This window comes from Carya illinoinensis, chromosome 7 (assembly GCF_018687715.1).
Source record: "Carya illinoinensis cultivar Pawnee chromosome 7, C.illinoinensisPawnee_v1, whole genome shotgun sequence".
Taxonomy (NCBI): domain Eukaryota; kingdom Viridiplantae; phylum Streptophyta; class Magnoliopsida; order Fagales; family Juglandaceae; genus Carya; species Carya illinoinensis.
In genome coordinates this window covers 8,039,387-8,066,106 of record NC_056758.1, presented here as the reverse complement: position 1 = coordinate 8,066,106, position 26,720 = coordinate 8,039,387, and the positions used below count along the sequence as shown (strand labels likewise).

Here is a 26,720-nt window from a genome sequence, read left to right as displayed (position 1 = left end):
AAGTCATAGCAGTGAATCTGTCGTTGAAATTGAGAGTGTTTTTGAAAATGAATCCGGGAATGAAGATGACTTGCAAGAAATCTATGAGAAGTTGTATAAGGAATGTGTGAAATTGAGGAAACTCAATAAATCACATATTGAGGAAATAGATTTATGCAAAAGAGAAAATGAAGGACTCCAAGGCAAACTAAGAGAAGCCATTGGTCTAACAGATGAGTTACAAAAGAGGAATGTGACTTTGGAAGATAAAGTGACAACTCATGAAAGTGAGCTAACTTTGTTAAATACTAAGTTGCAGAAATTCTCCATTGGGACAAACCAGCTTGACAAACTCCTAAGTTTAGGAAAGTCCTCTAGTGATAAGAGTGGTTTAGGCTACTTTGAAGAGAATCCTGATGCTCATTCAAGCTCAAAAGCCTTCTATAAAAATGTGAGAACCACAGTGTTTGTTCCTGACATGACTAAGAAAAGGAAGGCTCAACCATCTGAAAAGGATAATAAGCCTTTGCAAGTGCAAAAGTCAGTTCCTCCTCCCAAAAGACAAGGAGTTCGCAACATGAGCCCCATATGTCATCACTGTGGAAAGATAGGCCATATTAGACCAGACTGTTTTAAATTAATGAGTCACTTTGTGCATGCTCCTACATTCGTTAAAAGTAGAACTGGTTATCCTTCTAGAAGGGGTAAGAATTACATGAATGACCCGAAAAATGTCTCAACCTTCTTGAGACAAAGAGTTCACAAAGCAAGCCCCATGTGTCATCATTCATCATTGTGATAAGATTGGTCACATCTGACCAAAATGTTTTGAGCTTAGGAGGCGCACCAAGAGAATTGAAAAGCCCTACTCAAGAAAAGGGGTACCAAGGTGGATCATTCAAAAGGGAAAGACGCAAGCCACACATGGTTTTGGTGCTGTAGATTGACAGGTATGCATTACATGCATTTTTGTTTTATTTTGTTGTTGATTTTTTTTGTTAGTTGTCTAGTTCTTTGTCATTTTTTGCTGCTCGTACATGCACTCCATGATTGCGCTATATAATAGTGGGGTTGTTAATTTTAAAATCTAGGTGCATGTGCCTTTTGAGATTTGTATCATATACCTATGTTTTACAAAGGTTTGGAACATGAGTATCTCTTGTAATCTATGACTGGCATCACACACTTCACTCCAAACTCGGTCAATTGACATTTCACCACTTGTGAATTCATTGGGGAGACAATCAAAGGTGGTAGGAAGCTCTACTTACATACAGAACTGACCACGGGCTAGATGACCTCATCATGGTTCGCTTGTGCAAAAATATGGTATTTCAAAAGGAAAAGAAAAAGTGATGTTGTTATAAATAAAAAAAAAAGGGTGAAAAACAGAATAAGTTTTCTGTTTTCTTGAACATACTGAAACAAGTATTTAAACAGAAAGATTCAGATCCTAGCAGCATTGGGTTTGGCTTTCTGTGTCTTGAAAGAGCTTCCCAAATACTTATGGTTTCATGTTCAGCCCAACCTCGCTCACGTTTTACGGTTGAAATTTCTTGATTGAGCAAGGATCGCTTTAAACACGCACGTCTACATTAACTTGTGATACTTTATTTTTACCTGCGTGTTTTATGAGAATACGATGCTCCTCTACATTTGATATGTACTCTTGGTGTGAAAATGCTTTCCCAGTATTTGTCCAACTCATGTGAGTGTTGTGTGTTTCAAAACTAGGCAAAATATACATTTCTGGAGGTCTCGCTCTACCCTCGCTCGACACCGCTCGAGCGACAACCACTCAACAGGCCGCTCGAGGGTTTTAAGTTTGCTCGAGCGAAGGCCTGTTATAAAAGCCCTAGCGCTGCTCGAGCAGTGCACTATTTCGCAGTTTTCCTCTCCCGTGTGTTTTCATCTTTGTTTATCAAAATCTTTCGGTTTAAACTTGGGTTTTCTTCCGAAATCAACTCCAAATCAAGGTAAAGCCCCTTTTATTTTGTTTTTTCGTGATTTGGTGAATTTATTTTGGGTGTATTTCCGTTTGTTTTGCATATAGGTTTCGGATTGGGGTTATTTGAGAAATTTCTTGAAAATTTTCATTTCTTTTGGTTTATTGAAACTCTTTTGGAGTAATGGTTGTGTGTTTGGTTATATTTAGGAGGCTTTTGAAACTCCCATGGGTCTTTGTCCGAGTTTCTCACTTGGATGCACTCCAAGTGTTTGATAAAATGCCTCAATGATTTTTGTTTTCTTTTTTTCATCATGCATTGGCATAGCATTGTTCCCATACCTATTTCATGTCTATCCTAATGTTGGAATGTCGTTTGACTTAAGATTGCATTGTGTTTGAAGGCGGTTTATTTTAGAAGAGGCATGGGTCATGCATATGGGTTGGCATTGGCATGCATATGGGTCATTTTGGACTAGGCATGTATCATTGATTTGAAAAATGAAAAGTGAGACATGGCATGCACCGAGTCTTGCATTGTTGGTTGGCATTGTTGTGTCAGCATGGTTGGCATGAAGGTCAAGCTTTGGATTTAATCATCGTCATGCATTTGACATATTAGACATGCATTCATCAGATCTTCACATTGCCTTAGCCTTGTCTAACGTCATTGACTCTGTATACAACCAAAACCATGTCTCGACGTGTTCGTCCTCGCCACAACCCTCCTGCACCCGCTCAAGCCCATTTTCGTAATGCACGATCCCAAGAGTTGTATTCTCAGAACTTCTCTCATCGTACTCCTATAGTCGAGCATGAAGTCTCTCTAGGTGAGCTTACCGAGACCATTATTCCTTGCATCTTTGAGTCTCGCCAATGGAAAGCTTTGACCACTAGTCATCCCACTCCTTCTGTGGAGTTGGTTAGGGAGTTTTACTCCAACATTCATAACGTGTTTGTTGATGACTCGTTTGAGGTCAGTCTCCGGAACATTCTTTTCCGAGTAACTCCGGGCATGATAGCGGATCTGCTAAATGCCCCTCGTGTGTCCTATCCTATGTTTCCCTATACACAGACATCTCCTCCTAGTCCACAAGTCATTGCTGGATATCTTTGTGGTCGGCCTAATAATTGGAAAGGGACAAACCCTATTTCGACTGCTCGTTTTACACCTGATCACCTCATTCTCAGTAGGATTGTTCTTACTAATTTAGATCCTACTAGTCATAATAGTGATGTGGGTCTTGACCGTGCCACTCTGCTGTATGCCTTGATCAATGGTGTCTTCATTGATCTAGGAAGTCTTCTGTGTCAGGTTATTCTTGAGGTGTATCGGTCCTCCACAACACGGACTGGTTTGCCCTTAGCTTGTCTAATCACCCGATTGGCCCTCTCCCAATCAGTCGTCTTACTTCCCCAGGAGCCTAGAATTGCACTTAAGGCTCCTATTGGTCGTAGGACTGTCCAGTTTAGTCGTTCTCACACCACCCCGCACCCTCTCATTGTTGAGCACCCTCCCGCTCCCTCCTCTCAGCTTTCGAGCTCTCGGCCATCTAATTCTCAGCCGTCTACCACGGCACCATCCACTTCAGCCCCCAGTTCGACTGAGCCCAGCCTTCAGCAGGTTCTTGAGTATCTAGCCCGTCTTGATGCCTGGTTTGATACTATAGATGCTACAGTTCACAGCCTTGATGTTAAAATTGATAACCTGCAGCAGTTTGTGACCCAATGTTTCAACGACATTGAAGGGCAACTTAATGAGGATGATGAGGATGCAGATGGTGATGATTGAGACCCTTTGCCTGTTGTGACAAAAAGGGGAGCAATACAGTACTAACTCAGGGGGAGTGTTAGTTGTTTAGTAACACAGTGTTAATAACACATTTTTGTTGGGGGAACAACAGCATTTGGTTGTGTCTTTTGATTTATATCTCATGTTAGCTACTGTGTTTGACTAATGGTTCTTGAACTCAATTTCTGATTTGTTGCTTAATGAAATATTTATTTTCTGAAACCTGTACTTGACATGACTATTCATGAATTATGATTTGTGAATTGCAAACACGTTTTTGTGCATATGTGTATGGGTATGTTTAACCGTTTGCTAAGTGTGTGTAGAAATATTTCAAAGTGTTCAAGAATATGAATCTAGTGATGGGTGTGATAGGATTAAGTCATATGTATAGGTTAGAGGTTTTGTCACAGAAATGCCAAATGGGGAGATTGTTGAGGGAAAAATGAGTGTATTGGCATATTCTTTTGAAAACCTATGTAAAATAGTGTTGTAACAAGTGTTGTTGCAGAAAGGCTTGAAGTGTGCTCGTTATTGGTCAAAACAGATGTCTTCGCTCAACCCTCGCTCAACAGGGCGCTTGACCAAACTCAGGCAGATTGCATCGCTCGACCCTCGCTCAACTTGACGCTCGAGCAAACTCAGGCAGATTACACCGCTCGACCCTCGCTCGACACTGAGCTCAAGCGAAATTAGTCAGAGTGTGCCGCTCGACACTAAGTTCGAGCGAACTCACGTAGATTGTGCCGCTCGACCCTCGCACTTCGCTTGAGTCAATGTTCCAGATCACTTACAATTTAGGATTTAGAAGCGCTCCTTTGATTGGAACTATAAATAGAACAGCTTAACTTTTGTTCTAAGTGTGGAGAATCAGAGCAAAAACCCTAAGGGCCTCCAGGAACTTCTTAGAGCAACCTCTCCCCTATTTGGTTGATTCTCTCTTGGATAAACACTTCTCCACTACAACACACTCAAAATCAATTCTTACATGAGTCTATTGAAGTGGACATATTTGTTGGCCGGAAGAGTCCGAAGCTGCTGTTGATGCAGAGATCGAGAGGTTCTCGTGGGAAGCTATAGAAAGGTCGGAGTCCGACACTACATGTGTGTAGAGATCGAGTGGGTCGCTCGTGGTGTTGCAAGCCAAGTTTAACTACTACAAGGTTTTGTGAGTGTCTCTAAATTAATTGTAACGAACTAAAATTTCTATAGTAGATTTGAGGTGGTGTCTTATACCCAGAGTGGTTTTGGATTTTGAAGATGTTCTTCAAATGAGTTTCCACTTCGTGATGAAAATCATGTGTTGATTATTTGTATTATTTGATTCATTTACTCACTGCTTGTTTGACTAATTTTCAAAAGGCCATAAAAATTGGATTACACCAATTCACCCCGCCTCTAAGTGTAGTGTCGTGTAAAACTACTGCTTTTTCAACATTCAAAGAAAAAAAAATCACAAAAATAACTTATAATTAGCTATTTACCAAACAACTTTCTTAACATAAACACAGTCGGATATTTACCAAATATAAATAATTTTACACCTATTTCGCAATACATTTTGCAGTAACCTAAATTTTATAAGATGAAGAATAAAATCTTTTAATGACGTTTAATTGCCAAACAATAGATGAACTGGAAGTTTGGATTAGGGAAGGTTTTGAGAGGAATATGAGACGAGAATTTTGTAAATAGTAGTAAGATAGTTTGTGAATAGTAGTGAGATAGTTTGAGTTGATTATTTTTTTAGTTTTAAAAAAAAGATAGAAAAAAAATTGAATAAAAAGTATTATAAAATTTAAATATTGTAAGAATATAGTGTTATAATATTATTTTTATTTAGGGATTTGAGAAAATTGTAATTGTTTCTTATTTTTTATTTGAAAGCTTAAAAAAGTTATAATAATTAGTTTAAAAATTTTATATTTAAATTATATTTGAAAATAAGATAAAATCAGATAAAATATTATGATACAAAATTTGTGTTTCATCCGGGGTCCGAAACTTGACCTTAAAGTAGTCAATGTGATAATGCCATTGAAGACGTGATTTGCAGTGGAAAACCCGCCAAGACCATTAATGAACAATTGTTCAAGTCAACTCATCTCAAATTTTCTTCCGTCTTTTTGTCTTCTAGGCTGAAATTTCCAAAGAGTAATAGAGATCTTCATAAAAAAACATATTACCGTTTGAATTAAAATCTTCCAATCAAACACAATTCCTTATGCAGCACATTTACCCTTTCAAATTACTCGAGTAATAATAATAGGTGCAATACCACGTAACCGACCCACTTGAGAGGATAAGAAAGCTAGCTCTTAACCACCAAATATTCATTATTCCTTTCCAAATTCTGATTTGTGAGAATCGAACTCCAAAAACACCAGAAAAGAAATCACATGCCTTGCGTGCTCCTTTGCCATCTCCCAACACATAATCAAGTGTTTCAGCTTATGATTTGAACAACAATTAATATTTCGATGCTAAAGGCACCCCCAACACCATAATAGCCACATACATTGGAAGTGCATTCCGCCAAGCCCGCCAACACACAAAGGACATTTGTTTTGGAAATTGACATTGCCATATAGCCATTTTCGCCAATTACAAAAATTACCAGTGTCATACGAAGTTCCAAAGTGGATTTGGTATTGAATTTGCCACTTGCTTCAAGTTGCCACACAAGAATATCCGCTGTCTCATGCAAGCGCAGATGCCTGCTGATTTTTACATCCACACCATCAACAAGCTGCTCCCTCAATTTACATAAATCCCATTCGTGATCAGAAAAAGCCTCCCGCAACTTCAACTCTTGATCACCCACCACTAGAGCTTCATCGGCCACTACCCATCTCCCATCCAATTATCATAACAAGAATTTTACAAGCCATGATTTAAAGAACAAAACAATTATACCTAATCAGCATGCCAGTGTGAAAAATCAAAAAGTACATTTAACATATAAAACCAAAACTTAAAATTATATTAAAATTTAAAAACATTATAAGAATTTAAATAAATCGTAAGAGGTTTATTGTGCGTGGGTCCGTTAAAGAATATTTCAGAAGCATAAACCTAACTACGATAAAATGAATTATCATTTATCAAACACATTAATCAACTGGAAGACATGCATGCATGACTGGCACTTAAAAGTTAAAACCCACCATTCACGGCCAAGACCAAGGTTCATCGATTCTCAAAGTCTCTTTCAAATTTTCTTGGGTCTCCTTTACTACTTAATTCGTTGAAATTAAGATCATCATCACTAACATAAAGATCCCGTTCATATATATATATATATATATATAATATAATATAATCAAACTTCGAATTGGTTGGCATGTTACGCTCTTGCTGTATCGAAACAAACATTGTAATATGCCGCCTTAAAATACATAGTACGTTTGCATTTTAAGAAAAACTAAAATGCCTAATCAACATGCCATGTTAAAAAATCTAAAAAAGATTCAATTAACATAAAATAAAATAAAGTAATTGAAATCAAGAAATTCAAACTAAATTAAAGTTAAAAAGAAAGCCAGCTAATATTATACAAATTATGCTTTAACTTAAAATACATTCAAAGAAAAAAAAATCACAAAAATAACTTATAATTAGCTATTTACGAAACAACTTTCTTAACATAAACACAGTCGGATATTTACCAAATATAAATAATTTTACGCCTATTTCGCAAAATTTTGCAGTAACCTAAATTTTATAAGATGAAGAATAAAATCTTTTAATGACGTTTAATTGCCAAACAATAGATCAACTGGAAGTTTGGGCTTAGGGAAGGTTTTGAGAGGAAGATGAGATGAGAATTTTGTAAATAGTAATAAGATGGTTTGTGAATAGTAGTGAGATAGTCTGAGTTGAGTATTTTTTGAGTTTTCAAAAAAAGATAGAAAAAAATTGAATAAAAAATGTTGTGATAATATAGTTTTATAACATTATTTTTGTTTAGGAATTTGAAAAAAATGTAATTGTTTTTTATTTTTCATTTAAAATTTTGAAGAAATTGTATTGATTGATTTAAAAATTTTATATTTGAATTATGTTTGACAATAAAATAGGATGAGATAAAATAAAATCAGATAAAACTTTTGTATCTCGTCGGAGATCCCAAACTTACCCTTAAAGTAGTCAATGTGATAATGCCATGGAAGACGTGATTTGTAGTGGAAACCCGCCAAGATCATTAATGTTCATCAATTGTCCAAGTCAACTGATCTCAAATTTTCTTCGGTCTTTTTATCTTCTAGGCTGAAATTAAGACCAACCCATCAAGGTAGCCCGATTCCCACTAATGGTGATGCTTGTTAATCAATTGTTGATAGTTTGGAAAGCAAGGGAGCCTCTTAATTTCATATACCTCAAGCCTGTTAGTACCAGCTCTTCTCATAATTCTCCAAGTGATCTCCAAATTACTAGCGAGCATTTCCTTAAACAAGTCTTTTCTTTTTTCTTTTTTTCCCTTCAAGTGTCCAATGGTTCCCCTAAGCAATCAAACAGCCTCATCATCAATACCACCATCTGCTTCCACTTCTCCAAGAGCTCGATGGATACATGATGTTTTCCTCAATTTCCATGGCGAAGACACCCGTAAGAATTTTACAGACCATTTATACACTGCTTTGGAAAAGAAAGGCATTATCGCCTTCAAAGACGATGAGAAACTTGAGCGAGGAAAGTATATTTCTCAAGAGCTCTTGAAAGCAATACGTGAATCCATGTATGCCATCCCAATTATCTCAAGAAACTATGCTTCCTCAAGATGGTGCTTGACTGAACTTGCCCAGATTGTTGAATGCATGAGAGAGACAAGTTTGACAGTTTTGCCTGTTTTCTACCATGTTGATCCCTCTGAGGTACGAAACCAAACTGGGGCTTTTGCAGAAGCTTTTGCGAGGCATGCAGAAGACCCTAATATTGATACAGAGAAGATGCAAATGTGGAGAGTTGCTTTGAAAGAAGTAGGCAACATATCCGGATGGCATTCTCATCTTAGGTAACAATTTTTCTTTTATTCTGGCGAGAGCATGAATAAGCTAGAAATTATAATGGTTTCTCAAATTTGTACCCCACAAAATTAGATTCCGGCCGATTGTATCAATCAAATTTAATGGGATCCAAAGAGGCTAGGGTCTCTTTGGAGAGAGAGAGAGAGAGAGAGAGAGAGAGAGAGAGAGAGAGAGAGAGAGAGAGAGAGAGAGAGAGAGAGAGAGAGAGAGAGAGAGAGAGAGAGAGAGAGAGAGAGAGAGAGTGGGGGGATACGGGAAAAATGGGAGATGGGAAAGGGTTATGTGTTTTAACCCAGGCGTTTTGCCACGGGCTGAGTTTTATAAAAAATAAAATAAAAAATTCGGGAACAAACACACCCCAGTTGTACCCGAGTTTATTTACATGGGTATTGTCTCGGGATTATTCCGAGCCAAGACCCCTAACCGGAACCCGGATAATCGAGCTCCGGACTAGGCCAGAATGAACAATAGTTTATTCCTTCTCCTTATCTCCATCACCTTCTCTCTCACACATGGGACTCTCATGTCTAAAGATAACTCTCTTTGGATTAATCTTTATTCTTTATTTTTTATAGTTGTTGAATATTTGATGATCTATTTAATGTTTCTAAATCAAGATCTGTTTGGTTGCTTTTGGTTGTCGATGACCACGATTTTAGGGAAACGATGAAGGAGGTCTGCCTTCCCATTCAACTGGTGCTTGCCCCTTAATATTAATCATTTCATCTTCGACCATTGACCATTTAGCTATTGCCATCACCCAATTTTCCCTCTTGGTTGCATTTTTTTAAAATACTTATATTTGTCAGATTGTTAATTATTGCATCATCACTCATGGTTCCTCCTCTCTAGGGACTGACTACCTTCTTAGTTTGCATCCATATCTATTCCTCGAAAAGTCAGCATTATGTGGCTTCCCTTCATCCTCAAAGCTACAACTTCATTCCTCTGGCTTTACTATATGCATCGGTTACTTTTGCTCCCTAAGCCAATTCCCTTTGGATTTGGCATCAACAACAACTCCCAAATCATCAATGTACCAAGAAACCCAAATTTCTTATCAAAACCTATAATTGATCTCTTGCGGATTGTAATTTAGAAACAACACCCAAACTCTCCAAATCAACTGGCAAGGCACCCTAATTTTCACCCAAAAACATTGGAAATGATACTCTAATATTATTGATAATCCTTATTTATGGCAAATTAATACCTTATGGAATGGCTAGCACTCTCTCATAATAATTAATTATCTTATCATTTTTCCCAGGTATGAATCAACAATTGTCCAAGAAATCATTAAAAGGATACTTCAAGGAATTAGTCGTAACTTTTCTACTCTTTCCAAGGGCCTTGTTGGAATAGAATCCCGTGTGGAGGAAATGATGAACATACTTGGTATGGGATTGGATGACATTCGCTTTATAGGAATTCATGGTATGGGTGGAGTCGGTAAGACAACTTTGGCAGAAGTCATTTATGATAGAATATCTTACCAATTTGAAGCTAGCAGCTTTATTGCTTGTATTAGAGAAGAAACTAGAAATCGTGGTCTAGTTTTTTTACAAAAACAACTTCTTTCTAAGATCTTCATGGAAAGGGAAATAAATATATGGGATGATCGTGATGGAATGAATATGATACGGAATAGACTATTTAATAAAAAAGTTCTTTTAGTCCTTGATGATGTGGATAGAGAACAACACCTAACAGCATTAGCAGGGAGCGATGATTGGTTTGGTCCGGGGAGTAGAATCATTTTAACAAGCAGAGATAGCCATTTGTTGAAAAGACATGGAGTTAAAGATATCTATAAGGTTAATGAGTTGAATAATGATGAAGCATTGCAGCTCTTTTGTTTGGCAGCTTTCAAGAAACCCCATCCTGAAGAAAATTATGTGGATTTATCCAAAGGCTTTGTGAAATATGCTCATGGGCTTCCTTTAGCTCTCAAAGTTTTAGGGTCCTCGTTGTTTGGTAGAGGAACAAATGCATGGAAAGGTGCTTGGGGTCAACTGAAAGCAAATGCTAGTAAAGGAATTTTAGATATACTTCAAGTAGGTTTTGATGGATTGGAGGATTTGCAAAAGAAATTGTTTTTAGATATTGCTTGTTTTTTCACAGGAGAGGTCTTAGATAGCATTTTAATGGATATATTAGAAAGTTTTGGTTACTACCCATACCTCAATGTTGATATTCTTGTGGAGAAATGTCTTATAACCATCTCATCTAAAAGGTTGAGGATGCATGATTTGCTACAAAAAATGGGTCAAGAAATAATTTATGATGAATCCCCCGAAGAGCCTGGCCGGCGTAGTAGATTGTGGCATCGTAAGGATGTCCTTCATGTGTTGGAGAATAATACTGTAAGTAGATGTATCTAGAAATATATGTATAGTGTATAATTTTCATTCTAATTCTTAAGTTTTTTGCAAATATTTCTCACACAATTTTATTATTCTTGGTTTTTAGGGAACTGAAGTGATTGAAGGCTTAGTGCTAAACTCACCTAATCAAAAAGATCAGGAAAGATTTAGTGTTAAAGCCTTCTCAAAGATGACGAAATTGAGAATTCTTAAAATTCACAACACAAGTATTAATGTCAATAGTCTTTCTAATCTCTGTGAAAAGTTGTTGAATCTACATTGGCACAACGACCCTTTAAGATCCATGCCAACACATGGGTTACGAGTGCTAGAATGGTTTGAATATCCTTCAAAATCCTTGTCAAACAGCTTTGAAGCAAACAATCTGATTGAACTTAGATTTCCATGCAGTAACCTCAAGCAATTGTGGAAGGGAATTAGTGTAAGGTGTTTTCTTCTTGTTCTTCTTAATTTTCTTCTTTCTACTAATAGGACTAAGCTCGTTAATGCTTTTTTCTTTTTGTTCAATATTTATTGTTTTATAACAGAGTTTAGGGAGTTTGAAACGCTTCGATCTTAGCGGCTCTCAAAACTTGTTGGAGACATCAGACCTCACCGGAGTCCCAAATCTTGAGATATTAGACCTTGAAGGTTGTACAAGTTTATCTAAGGTCCACAAATCTATTGGTGCTCTCAAACGGCTTAGACGGTTGAATTTACATGCTTGCAAATGCCTTAAAAGCTTTCCAAATGAGATTAGTCTGGAGTCTCTTGAATATTTTTATCTTTCTGATTGTTCAAGATTTCAGAAGTTCCCAGACATTATGGGAAACATGAATTCATTGCGGTTACTTTATTTGGATGGTACTGCCATAGAAGAGCTACCCCTATCATTTAAGAGTTTATGCGGCCTTTCCATATTGTCTTTACATAATTGCAAAAAGCTCTCAATTTTCCCAAGTGTTATTTGTAGTTTGTCATCTCTTAAAATTCTGGATGTATCTGATTGCCTAGCACTTGGTGGAATTAAAGACATGAATGGTGGAGGGTATCTGGAACAATTGTATACAGGTGGAACTGCTATCAAATTCACTAAGTTTTTCGCAGTGCCAGAGTTTTGTTCAAATGCATGCTCTACGCAAGAAATGTTTTTGACCAATGATGACTCTATTGGGGCCTTTTATATTGGTTATGATAACAGAGTCTACTACATTAGAAGGTTGAATGAAGAAAGTAATTTGCAAACAAAAGGCTATAACATTGTGAGTCTCTTTCTCTTCATAAGATCAAGTTTTGTGGAAGTAGTTATTTAATATATATATACACACTCCTATTAACATCTTTCTGTTTTTTGTTTTTACTTCACATGATGCAGAAAAATAATTGTTTTAATCCCAAGTTAATGTGTGCCTCTTCCTTGGGAGCTGAAATTCCAGAGTGGTTCAATATTAGAAGTCTTGGTTCTCTCGTAACAGTTCAAATCCATCCAAACTTAGACAATAACATGAGTAAGTGGCAGGGATATGTTCATTTGACTATTTATGAAGTTGATAAGCTTGAGAATTCAAATCCAGGGATTTTCAAGGGTAGTCATCATCCTGATCCTCAGTTTGTTGAGTTTGTTTATCATTTTAAGACTAACGAAGGTCCTCTAAAAGAACCCTTAGTCCTTCGTGCCCCTAGAGACCCTTCTGTAGGGCCATTTATGTTTGGGGTGTATGTACCAGCCAATTGGTTTTTGGAGCAGTCAAATAATTTGGATGGATGGAGCTACATTGGAGCATCAATTAAAACAAGTAGCTCAAATGTGAAGGTTAAAAAGTGCGGGGCGCGCCTTCTATGTCAACATTCTGATTCTGAATTATATAATAACTTTATTCCTTATAATTTAAAATTAGAAATTAGGCATCATCTTTGTTGTTGTTTGGAAATGGGTAGTCATGTTGTTGAACCTATTCGTTTCTAAGGCATATAGAGTAAGGGAATTAAAATATGTGAGGTGGGCTAGTCCTTCAGGCCAAGTTGTTTAAATGGATGCAATTCATGTATATATTGAGGCTTGAACAATCATTAATGCTAGTGATTGGACAAGACATTTGAGAATGCAGAAGTGTGAGATTTGCAGATTTAATTCAGATCAAATTTCCCTTGGGTTAACATCGACAGACCTTAGCAGTGTTCTTATACATTTTTTTTCACAAATTTCTAATATTACAATATCAGTCACCCTCCTAATTATATATATATATGTGTGTGTGTGTGTAAAAAAGTTTATAATATATTTCTAATAGCACGTAAAGAAGCAAAGTTTTAAAATCCCCAACCCCCTCTGATCTCAATCTTTAATCTGTAAATATGGTTTTTATGCTCTCCAATCACACATTACGCCATTGTGATTTCATTAATTACTTTACAATAAACTAAATCAATAAATCCTAAAATATGAGCAGTAAATTTTTATAAATCTTAATTTTAAAATAATTCTCCTTATCGTCTCACATGCGATAAACCATATCTTTTAGTTTACTTTTCTTTTTTACCATAAAAGGAATGTGATATATAGATAATGAATAGAATAACTTAATTAATTTATTAAAAATAAATAAAGTAAAATTTAAAATATGAAAGATGTGTGGTATGAGATAATTTTTAGCATTGTTATAATTTTTATTTCTAGAGTCTTTGTAGTCACTGTTCAGGCTGCCACATGGAGAGATCGTCAAATTCTCACAGCCATTCCTTCGTATTAAAAGAATGTGCCAACTTTTTCCAAAAAAATATTTAGAAAGTTAGCAAGTTGACTGGCCCTATCTAGGTCAGAGTTGACTGGCCAATCCTATAAGATATTGTTATTTTATTTTAGGACAATGTTAGGCTATAGCAAATGTGCATCTCAAATATGTGCACTAATGTAATTTTTTTTTAAAGTACTTTTTAAACATAGTTAATTATTAAAAAAATACACATTCACTAATAATCATTTCCTTATTTTAAAGTATTTTTTAATCATCCTTAATTATTAAAAAAAATACACATTCACCTTGTGTCACGAGCTGTGGTGTTGGTGACAGCAGAATTGTGCGTCCCACTAGAGGAGGCATTAGGACGGGACATGTGATTGGCTTGGAAGAAGACATGTCCTCTATAGGAAAATGGGCATTGTTTGCCCTTGTTCCTGTGTCTAGTTTTGTTGCTGTAGAAAGCGTATGCCTATGTGTTGAAGGATTCATGAAGTTGAAAGTCCCTATCTCGTATCCTTATAGCAGTGGCACAAGCTCGGCCTTGTAGGGCATCAATGACTTGAGCATGAAGGTGGTGAAGGGTTCGTATTTCGGACCCAAGCTCTTGAGGAGGGAAAAAACCTTCATCTTGGTCTAAGGCAAGCTCCTTGCCTTACCTTGGTCGGTTATAATTGCATTAGGAGCCCATATCTATGTCTTCATTTGATATGAGAACATATCCAAAGAGTATCAACTAGTCATGTTGGTTGAATCCCACGAAAGGGATGAATGTCATCCTATAATATTGCGTCAAATATTTTGTGTCAAATATTATAACATTTCCAAATGACTCATATGTTACCGTACTTGGAGCATCTTCGTTAAAAACATTTCTCCACCTTGAGTCTTCATCTAGATTTATCATGTAACACCCCAAATCGAAATATTTGAAACGAATGATTGATAATTTTATTAGACTTAAATTAGTTTAATGAGCAACATTGGATGAGCCATTAATTTATATTTATTAAAGTTGATTTGCAATTTCAATTAGGCTCATAGGCCCAAAATTTTTATTTGGGGACGATTAAGATTAATTAACGGGTGATTTTTGCGATACAATCTAACTTTAGATTATTGTAATACATAAATATTATGAATTTTATTAGTGGGAATCATTTTCAAAGAATTAAGTCAATTTGTGATTGTTAAAGTGAACTCGAAAACTATTTAGATTTTTTTCGAATGCTTAGGATCATAATTAGATAAAAAAATGTTACACCGTTAAATTCTTTGGAATTAATTTCAAAACTTTATGCTGTAATAATAATATTTATGATTATTTTTTAGTATCTAGTTAACCAATGGAGAGCGCCATGTGTCTCCATGTGTCTTCTGGGGTGCAAGAGAAGCCAAGACGCATGCCCTGCACACCCATACACTGAAAGAAAAAAGAAAAAAGATAAAAAAAAAGAATGCGGACCATTGATGATGTGGCAAGTAAAAAAAAAGAAAAATAGAAAAAAGAGGGAAAATACACAAAACGTGCTTCAAAAGCTTTGTTCACTACAAAAAAAAGACGAAATTTTCGGCATTGGGTATGTGCCGGCAACTGTCCACAAAAACGCCGCTAATTAATTCGCGGCGTTTTGTTGCTGACGTAACCTTCTGCCATTAATGGAGGGTCGCTATTTCCATGTTTCGGCGTTTGCGCAAACGCCGGTATTTGTAAATTTCATTAGTGGCGTTTGTATACATTGTAGCAACATTTGTTGAAACGCCGCCACAGTACCTACATTAATAGCATTTCTTGAAACGCCGCCATTTTATCATTGCCATCCCTTAGCATATACTAGTGGCGTTACTTTAAACGCCACTGCTAGTACCTTGCTGACACATCATATAAATTGGGGGCAGAACATTGAATTTGTTAACGGCGTTTATATGATCGCCGCCACTTTTTAAAATAGCGGCGTTAGGATAAATGCCGCTACTAGTAATTTGCCGACGTATCATATAAATTGGCGGCATTTATTTAAATGCCACTAATAATATGTTGGCGGCGGCACATTGAATAATTTAATGGCTTTTATCTTAACACCACCAATGACCTAATTTAACAGCGGTTATCTAAACGCCGCCACTAGTATGCTGTTGGCTCATCATATAATTTGGCGTCATTTATTTAAATGTCACTAATAGTACATTGGCGAATTTCGTAACTTCGTTTATCTAAACGATGCCAATTTTTAAAATAGCGGCGTTTATATATTACATTACTAGGGCATCATATAAATTAGTGGCATTGATTTAAATGCCAAAATGTCACTAATAGTATGTTGGTGACACATTGAATTTATTAACGGCGTTTATCTAAACGCCACCATCAATTTGTTTTTTTTTTTTTTGTATTGCAGCTTATTGTAAATGCCGCCACTAATTCGTTGCCGGCACATTTTTTAAATTAACAACATTAATATAAACGCCACCATGAATACATAACTGGCACATTTCATTAATTAACGGCATTTAGAACGCACAAATAATATGATAATATCCCACAATAAAAAATATATATAACATATCAATTAATAATAAATATGATATAATGTGTCATTATTCATCTAATAAAAAAAATTACAAATCAAAGCACATGAAAGTTCTTCATGTATAATTCTTCTTCTTCACATTGTGTTTGTCATTAGCTTTAGGACAATTTCTTTCATGGGTAGTTCTTCTTCACACTTATCCAATGGTTCTTTGAAATTGTTATGCAAACGTTGAGCTTAGAAAAGACCAAAAAAGTTATACTAAATTAATAGAGAGAGTAATATATGTTAAAGGAATAAAGCGAAGCATGTTATATGTATAAATGGATGGTACATTTTCTTAGAATGTTGTCAAGGTTATAACACGTATCACTCTCAAAACCTGTAAACATATATCATACAACACAAGGTAACATTTATGAACTACATTGTGCAAACCTCTCAGGTGGGTGAACCATGCCTCATAAATCTAAGAAAGCTTGGATCTCATATGTAAAAGTACTCATGAAATCATGTTTAACAAGACAAAATCTCTAAGTAAAATTAATCAACTTACCAAACGTCCACGAGCAATTATGGTAGTGATGGCAACTACTGCCTTAACAACAGCCAGTCCAAGAGCTTTAGCGATGGCTTCGTAACTAACCTGAAAAATAGCAGACGAAAATTTTTCTCAAATGATAGAATAAAGTGATACAAGAAATCATGAAAATAAAAACAACAAACAATTACAAGTAAATAATTTCCATATCTATACTCAAAAAGAACAAATAATTATTCTACATTAAATGATCAATATCAAAATGTGTAGAAAGCAAGGTTGGATCAGGAAGTTTGGGGTTGATCTATGAATGCCACATGCTTTGGAATGAACACCACCGTAGGATGCAGGTCATTCCTGTCATCTTAACATGTTCAACTGAAAAAGAACTCCAAGAAGTCTTTAGTTCGCTAAATGATGAAACAAAGATGCAAAGCCAAGGAAGAACACATTTTTTCATTTGAAGTAAGAGATAAATATTAACCCTGCCATATACTTTCTTTTGTTGTCTTCTAATTTCTAATCAACCATCTTTAGCCCTTTTTTGCAAGTAATATGAATTTAGTAATAATGAAAAAAAAAGGCAAAATCCAACTAATAAGAGGAGCACCGAACTAGAGAGCTAAAGGATCAAGGAACTCCTGAAAGCAAGATAAAGAGAGTCAAGTGGAAGAGCATTTCAAAGTAATGCATAGGAAACTCTACCATCGGCTATATAACTCTAAAACCAAAACCTTGCACACAAAACGTTTCATCTCTTCTGTCTGCTGTAGTCTTTGCAAGCACCTCTATGAGCACGTCCTCTGCGACCACGTCCTCCGATTGACTTCACATATCTCCTCCACCATTTTCAGTGTCACGACCAACTCTTCTCTCACTTTCTCTATTTTCATCTCTCATTAGTCTCTGTTTCGGTCCATTTTCTGCCATTAGAGTACATAGTAGTCTCAGAAGGAGAATCTCACCCAGCATTTGACTTTCACATGTAAAAAGAGTCTTCCCGAAAAGGTATTGGCTTCCACATTTTTAATTTCCTTGCTTATTTGAAAACAAGCATGTATCTTTTCACCATTTTTTTGCTCTTGTATAACGAGATGGTGTTTTCCTTTACCTTACAAAGTGTTATTTATTTTCGTTTACAGCCAAACATAGTGTACATACCTAAGGATCCAGGAAACGAGTCGAAGAAGGGGGGGTTGAGGCTATGTTGGTTGGTTTCCTCAAAGCAAGGGAGATTGAAGCTAGAGTGAGGGACTCGGGCTTGTTGGAATATATGGTAATTTTTATCATGATTTATGAAGTAGTTCAAATTTTATTTTTAAGTAGTTGAAAGATTATATCATGATTTCCCTTGTAAGTAGTGCATATATTATGAAGTTAAATTATGTCCACAACTAAAAAGAGAAGCATTATGGGAAAAGAAGGTGTAGTTTGACTAATTAGATTGGTTGGTAATTTATCTGCAAATGTAAATAGAGAAGTGATTTAACCCATGGCGCACTTGTAAAACAGATTATATTTGCCCCAGTTAAAAAAAATCAGATATATATGCCACATTTAAAAAAAAAAGGAAAAAAAAACAAGGAAATTGATACTGTTGAGGTTTGGATATCCTAGCATAGAACTTAGAAACAAATAAGTCCTCATCCCTAACTCTCCTAAAAATCCCTAAAAATGAAGTAAGAAAAGAAGTGCCTGGCATCATTTTACCACTTGTATTACATGCCATGTGGACTCAAACAGGTAGGCCTCTGATGATCCAGCAATAAGTTTGTCTTCTAGCAAAACTTCCACACATGCAAGTGCTGAATTTGCTAGAGTCAAGATGGTATCCTCCTTCTGATGCCAATACAATCTTACCTTGGGTGAAACTCATCAGTTGAAAAATAAATAAAATGAAGAATATAGAAAAACTCAAAACACAGAGACAAAAACACAAAAAATCTGCTTCTAATCACCAAGGATTCTTCTATAGTATGTGCTACAAAATATGCCTTGAACAGAATTAAAATGCAATTTATGCTAGCAACAATATGTATATTTATTCACTAAAAGTAAAATTATCATGACACAAATGTAGAGATAAGATCAAATTGAATATTCACTAACCTTTTTCAACATAGCCGAGTAACTATAGGGTGTGGCACGACAACCCCTAGTACTCGCTTTATTTTTCCTTGAGGATTCGACATTTGCACATGCGGATAAAGAAAAAAAGTTGCAGCTGAATGATTGGGTTATAGATTTGTGAATGGAAAGTCTTCTGTGCTAAAAGATAGTAAGACAGTGATGGCCATCTCAATATGGGGTCCCTTGATGTTAGATATGCTGAGTACTGAATCGAGAATGTTATAATATTGATTTTTTAGGTGGGATATTCATCACCTGCTTAGTCTGGAATCATTGATGAGTAGGGCTTGACTATGGCAGAGGTGAGTGCAATATTGTAAGCGCTCGTTTACTCTGGCAATGAAATTTGCTAGAGAATTTGTAAGCATTTGAACCGCATTCCTTGAAAAGTAACTGATTCTGCTTTGAAAATGACGCTTGCCTCTCTTTCAGTACTTTTCCATTGATACATATCATTAATATTTCATGGGATTTGTTCTATTTATGCCTCTACCTCCAAAATAGTTTTCAACTAGGATTCAATATAAGAGAATTGGCAAATGAAGTTCAATGTGACCGAGGAAATGCTAAAAACAAGTTAAAAGGCACATAATTTTGATTGAATGACATCTCAAAGTACAGTTGGTAGTCCAAATTATTGTCAAGGACTTGATGATTTGGAGAAGCTAGATAACTTTGTCTTAGTTTTTAGTTTTTAGTTTAAGAACCCTACTTATCCACTAGGATTAGGGTTCTTGATTTTTTATTCTTCATGCCAATATTGATAATAGTAAAAGTTGACCAACAATTGATAGGGTCCCTATATATGTGAAATAATATGCCTATTTTTTACATCGTTTCTTTTTTATATTTTTTAATATATTTAAATTTATATAAGACTTCATTGAATTTGAATAAATTTATATAAGATGATTTTTAATGTTTTAAAATATTCTCTAGGTGGAGAAAGGGAAGGAGCATGCATCTTCCTCTACACCTCCTACCGCAGATCCAGCAACAAATCCTCTGTCCTAGGTAGGAATTTGAGTTGTTGTAATATTTAGCTTTTAAACCATTATCATGACTGGTTTTGTTCCAAAGTTGCCACAAGACCATTCTATCCACTTGGATCATCGCTTCCTACTGCAAATTTTTGGGCAATATTAGTACATCTTTGTTTCATAATCATTACTATTTTATATATTAGGCGATACCAATACCATTTTATTCGGATTTTTCAAACTATATGCATGGTTTCCATCCACCAATGCCACTTGCGTGGTTACCGCCATTTGTGGAGCGTCCTGATGCCAACCCATCTACATGGACTAGTCAGGTGATAAATTCATTTGTTAAGTACTGCGCTTATTTTTATCCATGTTTGTAATCAATTTAATTCATTTTGTGGGTGTAAACTCAGGTAAATCCACTGCCCCCATTTCACTCATCAGTTAACTCTCCGCTTAGTTTACACTCGACAAGTTCAAGCCATGTGGATGAAATCCAAAATATATCACCCGATTCTTGTGATGCCCCCAACTTCCATGTACGGATACGTGGAAATCGAGGCGTCGGAATGATGACAACACGGGTCACACATCCCATCGTCAAGTGTCGAGTGTGTGTATATGCAACAAGTGTACAATAAAATTAATGCAGCGGTAATAAAAGTCTTACAACTAAGTACCAGAATTTTGTTTAAATACAAAACTCACTTAAAACAAGCGTAACAAAGTATTACAAGTTTAACATCATTTTAAATCCAAATTTATATAACATAAAAGCAAGTAGAATAATTTCCAAACGTAAAACAACTCCAACATAAGTACTCTGGCGGAGCCACCTCCTCAGGCTTAGCCTCCTCCTCATCTGCAACAAAGTCTACGGCACCCAATTAAGATGGTAACGCAGGTAAGTAATAATCCAAATAAATCTCAAGATAAAAATATATCCATGCCACAACAATATGCATGAACATGATATCTTATGCATATGTCCCAAAAATCCACATTTTTCATGTATGCCAAAAATACCATTTTGGCCCAAAACATTTCCTTTAAACATATCCTCGCCATTATCCCAGATAATGGCCCAAAAACCAATCTCGCCATTTTCCTAGAAAATGGCCCATTAACCAAACCATCAGAGCACTGTAGGCTAGAATCGCAAGCAGGACTCTACCACCATCCCTACTCACCACCATCCCTATGCGTGCACCGTAGGCAGGAATCACAGGCAGGACTCTACCACCGTCCCTGCTTACTACCATCCCTATGCCACGTGCACTGTAGGCGGGAATTGCAGGCGGGACTCTACTACCATCCCTGTTCACCACCATCCCTACACATGTCTCTGACTCAAAACCAGTCAATTCAATCGTTCACATATACTAAAAGTCATTTCTCACTTGAAAACCCAGTTTTCAGGTTCCAACACATGTACATGCATGCAATTACACGAAAACTCAATTTTCCTTTTCAACATGAACATGCATGCACTATGCAATGCAAACATCAATACACAAAATATCCAATAAATCTCAACATCAACCAAACATAATTAACACTATCCTCAAATCTATCTGACCCCCGACTCCTTGAACTCAGTCCGGAATAACCAACTAGTCACAATTTATTGTTAAAGTAAAAATATATTTTAATTTAAAAAAAAGTTTGAATATAATAATTTTTGAAGAATCAACAAGCTGTAAAAGGCAAAGAAAAAGCAATATAACAATGTAAAAACATTGTGGACGTGGGTTGTACAATACCCACTTTTGAATGGGGAAGGACCAAAGCTTGAGATTGATAGGTAATGAATTAGAGGTGTTTATAAAGCTAGTAGAAGTAAGGGTTGGCTGTGGGTGGTGGTGAAAATGGCGGTAGAGGGCCAAAAATTCCAAAACGAAAAGTGTGGCCGTGGGGGCTATTCCGGTAACAAATCGGAGCCGGAAATGGGTGGTTTAGGACAGCAAGAGGTAGGTGATAAAGCTATGAAGGGATGGTGGCCGGAGGTGGAATGACAGCAACGCTGGAGGGAAAAGACGCCGCGACTTGGAGGAGGTGAAATTTGGTGGAGATGATCACCAGTCAGAGGGGAAGAAATCTGAGTGGCTCGGATGGAGGTGAAATTTGGTGGAGATGATCACTAGTCAGAGGGGAAGAAATCTGAGTGGGTGGTGTAAGTCATGGTGCCGGCGAACGGCAGCTCTGGGCAGAAGAAGAAAAATGGTGAAATGGAGAAAGGAGAGCTTCCTGCGGGAGGAGAGAGGGCCGAAGGAAAAAGTGGAGAAAAAGGAAAGAAAAAAAAGAGCGAAAAGAAAGAGAAAGGAAAAAAGAAAAAGTGAAAAAGAAAAGATGAGGAAAAGAAATGAGGTCCAGTTCTCACCTCTGAAGTCCAGAAACTGATCCGATGAAAATAACTTTTAAAGCTATAAATCGAATAAAATAATTTAAACACAACATTTAACTAAAATATAATAAATAACTAGTAAATACTAACAACAAAATTTTAAATCCAAAAAAAAATTAAAATAAATTAAGCAGCAATTTAAACTCAAAACGATAATTAATATTAAGAAAGCTCTACAAAATAAATTTCACAACTAAATAAATCTAATTAAAATACGATAATTTAAAATAAAAGAACCATTTTTTTGAATTAAATTAAAATACTCATTCAATAAAAACACACGTACAAACGTGGTATCACTACTCTATTGGAAAAAGTATGTCTATGCCCTCTCTTCATGATACTGTTGAACCCAAAGATGCCAATCAGTCCGGGCTACAAAATACTATGCATACTGATGGGGCCGATATTGTTGAGGAGTTGAAGTTGGGATGGTGTTTAAATCTAAAAAGGAGTCACTTTCTTATTATAAAAGATATGGGCAACAATGCGGTTTTGGGATAATGACACAAATGAGTCATAGGTTTGAGGATGGGAGCGTTAGATATGTTACATTGGGTTGTGCTCATGGTGGGAAGGCATGAAACTGTACGACAAATGTCGCGAGGCCATGTCTGACATCAAAGATAGACTATAAGCTAAGGATAAATGTTACGTTAGAAAAACGGGTGTTGAAGGTGTCGAGTGTAAACAATTCCCATAAGCACAGCCTAAGTCCACAAAAGTTAAGATTCTTTTACTGCAATAGAGAAGTGAGTGAGTCTGTTAAGAGATTGTTAGATATAAATGATCAATCTGGGATCAGAATAAATAAGAGTTTTGCATCTCTTGTGCAAGAAGCGGGTGGATTTAAAAACTTACCATTCAATGAAAAAGACTGTCATAATTATATTGACAAGGCACACCACCTTCAACTTGGGAAAGGTGGTGCTGGAGCCCTCCGTGAATACTTTGCTTGGATGCAATAAAAGAATGATGGGTTCTTTTAACTAATGGATATGGATGATAGCGGGCAGTTAAGGAATGTATTTTGGACGGATACACAAAGTAGGGCAGCCTACAAATATTTTGGAGATGTTGTCACATTCGATACGACATATTTGATAAACAGATATGAGATGCCGTTTGCACCATTTGTTGGGGTAGACCATCATGGCAAGTCAATTTTGTTGGGGCAAGATTAATTTCTAGTGAGGATACAGAAACGTTAACATGGTTATTTCAGACTTGGTTTACCTATATGGATGGTGAAGCTCCCAAGGCTATTATCATAGATCAAGATAGAGCTATGAAAAATGCAGAAAGTCTCGTCTTTCCAAACAACCGGCACAAATTTTACTTATGGCACATATTGAAAAAATTGCTTGAGAAGCTATGTTCACATGGTGCATACAAAATTGGGTTGAAAAGTCAGTTGCTAAATTATGTGTATGACTCTCACACAACAAAGGAGTTTGAGGGGTCTTGGGAAGTGTTAATTATGAAGTACAATTTGTAGGAGAATGCTTGGTTGAAGAGTTTATATGCTGAGCATACGTAGTGGGCACCGGTGTTCATGAAAGAAGTTTTTTGGGCTAGAATGAGTACAGCCCAACGAAATGAGAGCATGAATGCTTTTTTCAACAGGTATGTTCATGCTAAGACAAACTTAAAAGAGTTTGTCTATCATTTCCATAATGCATTGAGGAAGAAGATTGAGAATGAAAGTTAGGCGGACTTCCAATCATTCAACGTCAAAATTCCCGTCTTCTCTCCCTCTCCACTTGAGAAGATTTTTTAGGACATATACAGTTGCAATAACTATAGAAAAGTTTAGAAAGAAGTAATAGGGATGCTTGCAACTCTTCTAATTCTACACCAAAAGGATGGTGTAATTGCAACGTACTATGTAGAAGATGAAATGAATGTTGATGATTTCATCAAGGAGGTGACCCACACAGTGTACTTTAATGAGGCCGAATGCGAAGTGAAGTGTTCATGTGCCTTGTTTGAGATGAGAGGGATATTGTGTAGACATATATTAGGCATTATGAGAGTTAACAAAGTCCGTTCGGCTCCAAAAAAGTGCATACTAGATCAATGGAGGAAAGACATGATAAAAAGGACATACACTCTTATACGAAGTAGTTATGACATAGTTGATCAGAGGTTTGAAGTTAGCAGATATTCACATATTATCAATAAATGCTATGAAGTAGCCACAAATGTATCTTCATGTGATGAGCACACTAAGGATATGCTAGCTAAGTTAGATGTAATGAATTTAGGCTACCGCACCAACAAGCCACCCTCAAAGGTTGTAATTTATAATGCCAATACAACGACAACTATGAGTTCTAAGAAGGTACTAAGTCCTCATGTAGTGAGAGGAAAAGGCAGACTGTCATCTCTTAGAAAAAAATCAATGATTGAGAGAGTGAAACCCACGACTAAGAAGGCTAGTCAGAAAGGAAAACGTAAACAGTTTAACTGAGTGCACTATTCTGAATATTATAGCTTCATATTGTGTATTTTACTGTTAAGAGTAAAATACATATATAAATTTATATATATATATATATATTTTCTTTGTAGCCATATGGAATAGAAAACAAAGTTTTTGGAATATGTAGGAATTTATGTGGCCAAACAAATGTTGGGACACAACAAAATGTCCCAGTTTAGGTAACATTTACGAGTTTTTAATGATAGGAAAAATTATATTGTGTTGTTAATACATATTGAAAAATTTTATATTATAAGGGTTACTTTGATCTAACATGTTGCTTATGTATTGTTAGCTGCCTCAAAACATTGTCGAAGTGTTGGACTTAAGTGCCACCGAGTTAGGCTTTGTTGTGAGTGAGACTCAAGAAAGTCTAAAAAGTCTTCTTTAACTTGGTCATATTGTGTAAATGTTCCATATTTTGTGAGTATGCTGGTTTGATTTATAACTAATATATTATGTTCACATATGCAACTTGGATTGGATAGAACCCAACCGGATAACTTGTCTAAGACACAACCGTGGGAATAAGTTACTTTATGAGATTTGTATCTCGAATGCTTTTGCACTGATATTCATGATTAAATTTGCTTGGTTATGGGCTAAGTCCACAAATCTGACTTTATGGTTTTCTGTATGTTGGTATGTTAATATATTTTTCATGAATTATTAATCATGATGATCAGGAAATATCTTCCGGAAATTTCTCTAGCCTATTGGTGTGGTGGAGTATTAATATATAAGTTGTTGGGAATGAAGTTTTCTTTATGGCTTTTCAGTTAGGTTGGGATTGAGTACTAATACTTGTGCTAGTTACTTTATGGGGTTTTCCTTTTTTTTTTTTTTAAATCAAGTTTCATCTTAATATATACTATCAATTCAGCATATATACTTGATTTGGTGTATTCTAATTTCAGTTCGAGAATGGGTAGATTCATGGCAGTTTTGTACAAAAATAGGTAGAGTAAGGAAAAGAACGATTGAGAGTCGAGCAGCTCGTTGTAAACCACCATGGGTGATGATATATTGCAAGATTAGTGTAGCAAGACTTGAAAAATCTATCCATACGCTGTCATATTTTTTGATTGGTGGACTTGAGCTATAGTAATTATTTTTTGATGGGTGGACTTTTGCATGTAATTTTTTATTGATGGGTAACTTGAATTGTTGTAATTAGTTTTTGAGTGTACGAGAGTATGAGCTGTTGTATGTTCTCAAATTAATACAGGTTTGAACTAGAAGTTGTAAAGGATACACTAGAAATATTTTTCATGATATTTCTACTCCCAACATGCACCATTTTTTAGGTTGCATTTCTGATGCTTGAACGTGTAGGAATTGGGTGCTTGGCCACATTTAACTTCCTACTGTGTTTGAACTAAATGTACTTTTCATGTTTTCTTTCTGTTCGTATTCTTTGGAATAAGTCAAAGAAAGGCCGGCACGAGGCTCAAGCTGAGTGCTTCTATTTTCGTTAAGTAGTGTGGTATAGCTAGAAGCAGTGCAATGTGTAAATCTTTTATTTGACCAAAGTTGCCAATGAGTACATGAGTGCTTTTCATGGTAACAATATGCACATTTAATGGTAAAAGAATATTATTACTGATCTTGCACCTGATCTTCATGTTTCAGGCTATTATTCACGCTTGATAATTGGTGCTTAACTAGTACAACATAATATGTTAAGCACTTGATCATTGCAGCTAGACTATATTCACAAGACTAACTGTCATACTTTCCTAATACACAATCTGAATTAGCTACAATATATTCTTTTAGAAAAACACAATCAGCAC

The 26,720-nt window shown here is 36.0% G+C and overlaps 1 protein-coding gene across 1 annotated transcript; it reads left to right on the top strand.

Moving 5' to 3' along the window:
* The first annotated feature begins 8,147 nt into the window (after nt 1-8,147).
* LOC122316139 (TMV resistance protein N-like) lies at nt 8,148-11,830 on the top strand. Its single transcript, XM_043132674.1, has 3 exons — nt 8,148-8,730; nt 10,014-11,109; nt 11,216-11,830. The coding sequence occupies exons 1-3, from the start codon at nt 8,210-8,212 to the stop codon at nt 11,687-11,689; spliced, it is 2,091 nt and encodes a 696-aa protein (XP_042988608.1). The 5' UTR covers nt 8,148-8,209; the 3' UTR covers nt 11,690-11,830.
* Nucleotides 11,831-26,720: the final 14,890 nt, after the last annotated feature.

What these genes read in the sequence shown, in the direction of transcription:
- LOC122316139 (XM_043132674.1), top strand. Translation starts at nt 8,210, where the DNA reads ATGGTTCCCCTAAGCAATCAAACAGCCTCATCATCAATACCACCATCT. An exon ending in GGATGGCATTCTCATCTTAG is followed by an intron (nt 8,731 to 10,013) that starts GTAACAATTTTT and finishes CATTTTTCCCAG; the next exon opens with GTATGAATCAACAATTGTCC. An exon ending in ATGTGTTGGAGAATAATACT is followed by an intron (nt 11,110 to 11,215) that starts GTAAGTAGATGT and finishes CTTGGTTTTTAG; the next exon opens with GGAACTGAAGTGATTGAAGG.